The sequence below is a fragment of the Mercenaria mercenaria genome, chromosome 1 (genome assembly GCF_021730395.1).
Source record: "Mercenaria mercenaria strain notata chromosome 1, MADL_Memer_1, whole genome shotgun sequence".
NCBI lineage: Eukaryota > Metazoa > Mollusca > Bivalvia > Venerida > Veneridae > Mercenaria > Mercenaria mercenaria.
The window spans coordinates 76,915,151-76,921,576 of NC_069361.1; the positions used below are offsets into that span (position 1 = coordinate 76,915,151).

Genomic DNA, 6,426 nt, shown 5'->3' on the forward strand with positions numbered 1-6,426 from the left:
GCCACAGGACCAGTTACCCGAGTGCTTTGGGTTTATGTTTAGTTTGATTTGATTTAATGTGTATTGAAGACTTTTTTCATTTACTCTTTCAATTCTAGTTTCTAAACGAAAATATTATAGTTTCATAGAAATATATATAACAGATGATGTACATTTAAAAATTGGGCAAAATGCTTTAAACTTACTTTTTAAAAAAGTCAATTTTTGTGCACATTTTGAAAAAAAAGTATCGATTTCCTTCCATTCAAAAACATCAAACATTTTTCGATAATTAACGTTAAACTTCATATAAAATATTTAATTTAAAAACATTAATGTAAAACAATACACTTTTTTTTTTTAACTTGGGCAGTTCATAATTCAGTTCAATATTACTTTCTTAACATTTCTATAGGACTCCTGACAGGGGAAAAACTTTCTTTTTTAAAACGCTGCTTTTAAACGCGTACCATGCTGGATATCGGGGGGCCATCAAAAAATTGGGGTCCAACATCCCCCTCCAATTAACGAAGGCTGAAGAAAAGGCCCCTCAAAAGAAAAAAACGGTATTTAATCTAGAAAAATTTTATCTTTCCACATTTAAAAACATTTTTGAAAACGATGTTAAACAAATGCTTCTTTAACGCTTTTGAAATTTACCGGTTCAGTTTTGTCAGTCAAATATGGACTCCATACTGAATCCACATTTTTGTGTAACGTGGACTAAAACTGCTTTCTATATGATGTCTTTCGAACATAATTTATTTACCCGTCTGGTTGTTAGGTGCAGTCTGGTGCTGTCACAAACTTGTCCGCACCTTGCGAACATTTCTCATCCCATCTTTACCGAACTTTAACAAAATTGTTTTTCCAAAAAAGTCATCGGGCCAATTTGATAACCACCAAATCAGCCCAGGCACTTCGGAATTATGGCCATCGAAACTTGTTTGACAATCAAAGCTTGAAAGTCGATAAGACATTAGGTCTTGGGCATGGGGGACTCTATATACTATCAAAACTAGGCAGTCGTGGAAACATCGCTTTTTTCAAGTAACTTGACGTTGTCTGATTCATTTTCGCATTGCCGTTCGTCTCCCTTCAGGGGAAAGCACACAATTTTTAAAAGGGACATAATAAACACATCTTAATTTACGGAATATCAAATAGTAAAGCAGTGACTGACTTTGGTTTATTTAAAAACAAGTGGCATACGGTTGTTTCTTCACTATTTCTTTGACGAATTTAGGTGCCAAGTTGGTGTGATTACATATATGTTATAATATTCATGAATTTACGCATAATAATTATATTATGATCTTCAATCTTTTTTAGCTCACCCGACAACATCTGAGCATCAGGATCTTGGGTTTTTCGTCCAAATTGTCGTTCCACCACTCCCATTTTGAAACAGTCAAAACAAACTTTGGGCATGTAGTGGGCCCCAAATCTGGCCAATTTGATAATCTAGTTTAAAATTTGAAGTGCCCTTGAAATACAAAAGCTTATTTTACCCTTTTACCCCCTAGCACTTTCATTTCTTGTCCATTTTTTGTCCAAACCTTTTTAAAAATTTAATAGAAGTTTTGATCACATATCTCATCAGTTCATAAAAATTTACCGTAATCCTTTCTAAAACAAAATCCACTTAATAGGTATTTCATAATCATCAAATTTTTCAAATCAGCCACCCCGGGGGCAAAATTGACCCCCCCAGGGGACCAATTTACAAAGTTTTATTAAAAGTATTTTTTAAAAAAAATCTGCTACAAAACAAAAAGCTCAACTAATATTTTTCTAGTACATCTTTTTGTAGACCTCTACAAAGGTTATTGAATCATGACCCTATTTTTATAAGGCTTTAAATATTACATAAAAATCCTTTTAAAATTTTCTTGTCCAAACCAAAACCTATGCTAGATATCTGGGAGAAAGACATTGGGAAAAAACTTTACACATGTCTTTGGTCAAAATAAGGGCCAGCCTTTTTTTTTAACAATTTTATCCCCCTTTTTACTTTTTTATTTTCAATTTTAATTCTGAAATATTTTTCCCCACCAGATTATGTTTCCGATTTTAAAAACACGTTTTAAAAATATAATAAATTACCGTTTCAACTCTCTTTTCAGAAGTTCCGGGCCCCATTTTTTTACACTCATGACAGGAAGTTATGCAAAGACAGCACATGCCAGAAAAAAACATTGCGGGAGAACAGATGGGGGTTAACTTGTAGCAAAAGGCGCCAAAGGGGTTTTTTGAAACAAATGACATATACAAAATTTTGCATTGCGAATTAATTTGTCTGCCATTTTGGCGCTGATTACGGAAAAACAGGGCACAACGCGAACTTGTTTTCTGTTATTTTCGCTTTTTGAATTTTGAAATTATGACAGAAAGTTACGTTTCCTTTGAGATAAAAAAAACGACGCCTGAACAACTGACTTACTTTTGCAGGTAGAAAAAGCAGGGGGTAGAATAAAAAAGCAGGGTCAACAATAACTTAGAACAAAAAATCTCCTCTGGAATAAGGCTTTTTGGGTTTAATGACTCAAAAAAAACCCTAAACAAATTTTGGTTGGTTGGTGTAAAATTTGGTCTCGAAGCGATATGACACAGAAACCCCGTTAGAAAAAATTTAAATTTTTTAAAATTTTAAACGGAGTTCATACTTAAAATTTTAAAACGTCCCCCAAAACCTTCAATGTTGGGTTAAGCCATAAAAAATTAATCTCTAGAGCTCGGGAAAATGTTGCTAATTCTACACGTTGTTCGGCGGTTTCTTTCCAACACTATGTCTGCAAACAATCCACAACACCAAACACTTTTCTATTTTCACCGTTAACAAAACTCACAGCAACAATAAATTTTAAAAACCCTGTGGGTTAAAAAACTCAATCATCTCAAAAACACCACAAAAATTGTAGACTTTGAGGGCTTTTTTAAATTTCCTCCTTAAACCACAACCCACAAAAATGTTTCAAAAAAAGTCTCAGACAATTAATAAAGGCACAAACAACACCTAGCACGCCGCAGCCAAGTGATAACAAAACAGGATTATCAAAATGTTTACAATCTGAGCGCATCGACCTTTTTGTCTCTATCTCTGCTTCGGTACATCTAATCTTTTGGGAATTTAAGGGTATTTTAAATTTTAATTCAGAAATCCCCCTTTTTCCCAGTTCGATTAAAAAAAAGCAAACACTGAAAAATATAAAGTAAAGTGGAACTTTTTTTTTTCCCCTGACAACATGAAAAACATTTTGCAATTTCATTCGGGTATTCCCGCCGTTTACAGAACATCACGATTTTAATCACTACAGATTGCATTCAATCTCTAAAACACAAAATTGAATTCACGGATCACTGCTTTAAATTTTCTATAAAAGAAAACAAAAAAACTATCCAGATGTATAACGGGGTTTTTTTTAAAAAAACACTAAATTTACAAATCTTACTTGTTTTCTTTACACCCATTACCTTTAAGAAACTTAATGTTTAAAATTAAAAAAAACGATCAACCGTAAATCATACTTCCCACAATACCGTTTTTCAAAAAATTCTGGCTAATCTTCTGCACGTCTGTTGCATGTAACAACCCCAAATTTGCCTGCGCTGAATTTAATTTAGTAGTGCCATGCTACCCCAAAAATATTTTTTTTAATCTTTTTTTCGTTTTTCAGTGAGCAAACATCAAAGTTTCCAATACAAAAAATTCACAAAGAAAAACGTTAATTACAACCCACGGGAAATTTTTGTGCAAAAAGGCTATTTGGGCTCTGACTTTACGGTTGATCGATTTTTTTTAAAATTTAACACTTTAATTTTCAAATGTAAATTGTATGAAGAAAACAAGTCAAATTTCAATTTAAGTGTTTATTTTAAAAAACCCATTATACACTGATAGTTTTTTTTTTGCGTTTTAGTATAGATACACAACCTGGAATTTTTAATTTTTGAAAATGTTTATAATAATAATTATAATCTTTCAAACAAAAAAGCGTCAGCTTTTGCCTTTAAAATGTTTAAAAGTTTTTCGAATTTACCCATAAAATAATTTATTTTTTAAAAAAATAAACTTTTTTTTTTTTCCCCAAAAGGTCAAACTCACAGCTGTTTGGCCTCTATTTGTAAAAGTTTCAGATTTTTTTGGTGATTACCCCCTAAATAAAACTTGATTTCCGCATTTAATGTGTTGTCCGTATCACAACCAGGGCAATCACGAATAAAGGGTTTTAAACCAATAAAAACCCTGCCGTGCACATTTTGTAACCAAATATAAATTCGGCACATCGCAGGTTATAACCAAATATAAATACATCTGCACGGCAAAACCCGGATATTTCAAGTTATTAACCGGGCCAAAAAAAAGAAGCATGGGGGAAAACTGTTCTTTTAAATTTTTCTTTTTACCATGAACAGCTTTTTGAAATTTGGGGGGGTTTAGGATGGGGTTGGGGAAAATTGACAGATCGAAAAAACGGGGGTAAACACCAGGTTCGCATATTTTCCATTGACTATATGTTTAATAACAAGGGGATATGATAAAACGAAAATAATTACCATTTATATTCAATACGTGCATATATTAAAAATTGCTGTATTAATAAAAGAAAACCCCGCACATCTTTAAGATCAAAAAAACTCCCGGGACAACACAAACAAAGTTGTTCTTTTATAAATCATGTGAAAACACAGACTTATCACTTTAGAAGATAAACCATTGCATTAGGTCAGGTAAAGAAGAAATGTTTACCAACAGTCATTCAGTCTATAGTGCTACGTAATCATGCGTATACAAATCATCAATACTTTCAAGCCTTTCAAGTGTATTAGGGATATTGATTGATCCAATCGATCGTACTGTATAGTTGAAGCCCTTTTTATCCATGGCATGTTCCAACATAATTTTAAATAACAGGTTCAACCTGACTTGAAAAGGAGAATTGCCACTTGTCCAAGGTAGAAGTAGATGAAATGTTTGGTTTCATGAGTGACGTAGCTTCCAAAATTCCTTCCTACAATGCAATGCCATGTAGGGTTGTATTTTTTGTCAAATTCTTTCTTGACGTAGGCGGCAATGTCCTTTTCTATGTTATATTTTTCCAGGGCTTGTGTAGCGCAGTCTACAGCATCTTGTTGCAAGTCTTCGGACATGTCCGCATTCTTAATTACAGCCTTTCTGTCGGTCATTGTGACTGAAAAATAAAAATATATTGCATATATTTCAATGAAGTTTCTTTATTTTATATTAAGTAAATACTAGCCGCCGGACGGGACCAGCAAATGACGGATAAAATTGATGTATTTTTTTATCGAGCGATTGGTATATAACTTAGTTTCACACAAAATTGATATTAATTTACACAGTTAGTGAATGAAGTTGTAAGTACACATGCAAAAACGTTAATTTTAATCCTCAATAGGAAATCGATACTGTAACTTAAACAAAACACATTATGAAATCTTTTCTAAATAACACAATGGAACATGAGCAAGCCGGTGAGGTCCTTTAAAAGCTCACTGACACGTGAATTTTCATTTTCAACATCTATTAAACAATAATAGTTAAGCATTCATTAATTTGCTTCGTAATAATATGACTATAAAAAGAATTCTATATAAATGTGGTGTAATAATGAAGTTTTTATTTTTATTCAACTGCTATTTTTGAAGAGAACATATTACAATACAAACATTTAAGTCTAAAATAATTTTAAATATTGTAAGCTTACAACATAAGCTTTAAAAATCAGTTTAACGAAACTTAAGGTCTTTTAAATGTACTTAAATCAATCTAAATCGCTCTACATATAACACACAATTTAACTGGTTGCGGACTTAAACTCAATAACCTCAATAAGCATCATCGGTTTAATAAAAAATCATTTTCTTTTTCTTCTTAAGAGATTATTGAAAGTAAATCTTGAATACATATATAATTATTGAAAACAAATGAAATAAGAGTTATACATGCATTTATTTGAACATTTTCAGTAAACAAAATAACACAGAATTATTTAAAGATTTACCTGATTTATCTACGGTCTAATCGCTTGTTGAAAGTTCTTTTCCAGTTTAATGGGTTGTTTCGAGGTCTATTGACATTTTATATAGCATTGGAAACGTTATACTAAATTTTCATTGGCTATAGCGCTAACAACTTATATTAGTTATTTCTATCATCGCGCCATTTCTATCCGGTGATTCGCTAAATAATATTGATTGAGCTAATGCGCTGGATTTTAGAATTACATACACATTTTATATACGTAAGTTTGCTGTTATGGTGGCATATATCTCCCCTCAATATAGCTATATAATCTACCATATGCTATACTTTTATGTGCAAAAAAAACCCAGAGCGTATCCCAAACACGCAGGGGCGGCACTTGAGAGGAATGAAAGTTGTTTGACGAGGGATGGTGTAATGTGGGTGGCGGTAGATACGAA

The 6,426-nt window shown here is 32.3% G+C and overlaps 1 protein-coding gene across 1 annotated transcript; it reads right to left on the reverse strand.

The window, feature by feature from the left end:
• Positions 1-4,887: 4,887 nt before the first annotated feature.
• LOC123533350 (dynein light chain 2, cytoplasmic-like) lies at positions 4,888-6,018 on the reverse strand. The gene is made up of 2 exons (XM_045314996.2): positions 6,006-6,018; positions 4,888-5,171 (listed from the first exon to the last, which is right to left on the reverse strand). Exon 2 carries the CDS (start codon positions 5,164-5,166, stop codon positions 4,897-4,899), a length of 270 nt encoding a protein of 89 aa, XP_045170931.2. The 5' UTR covers positions 5,167-5,171; positions 6,006-6,018; the 3' UTR covers positions 4,888-4,896.
• Between the last annotated feature and the right edge of the window lie 408 nt (positions 6,019-6,426).

Excerpts from the sequence above, each read along its gene's own strand:
- LOC123533350 (XM_045314996.2), bottom strand. The coding sequence starts at position 5,166 with ATGACCGACAGAAAGGCTGTAATTAAGAATGCGGACATGTCCGAAGAC.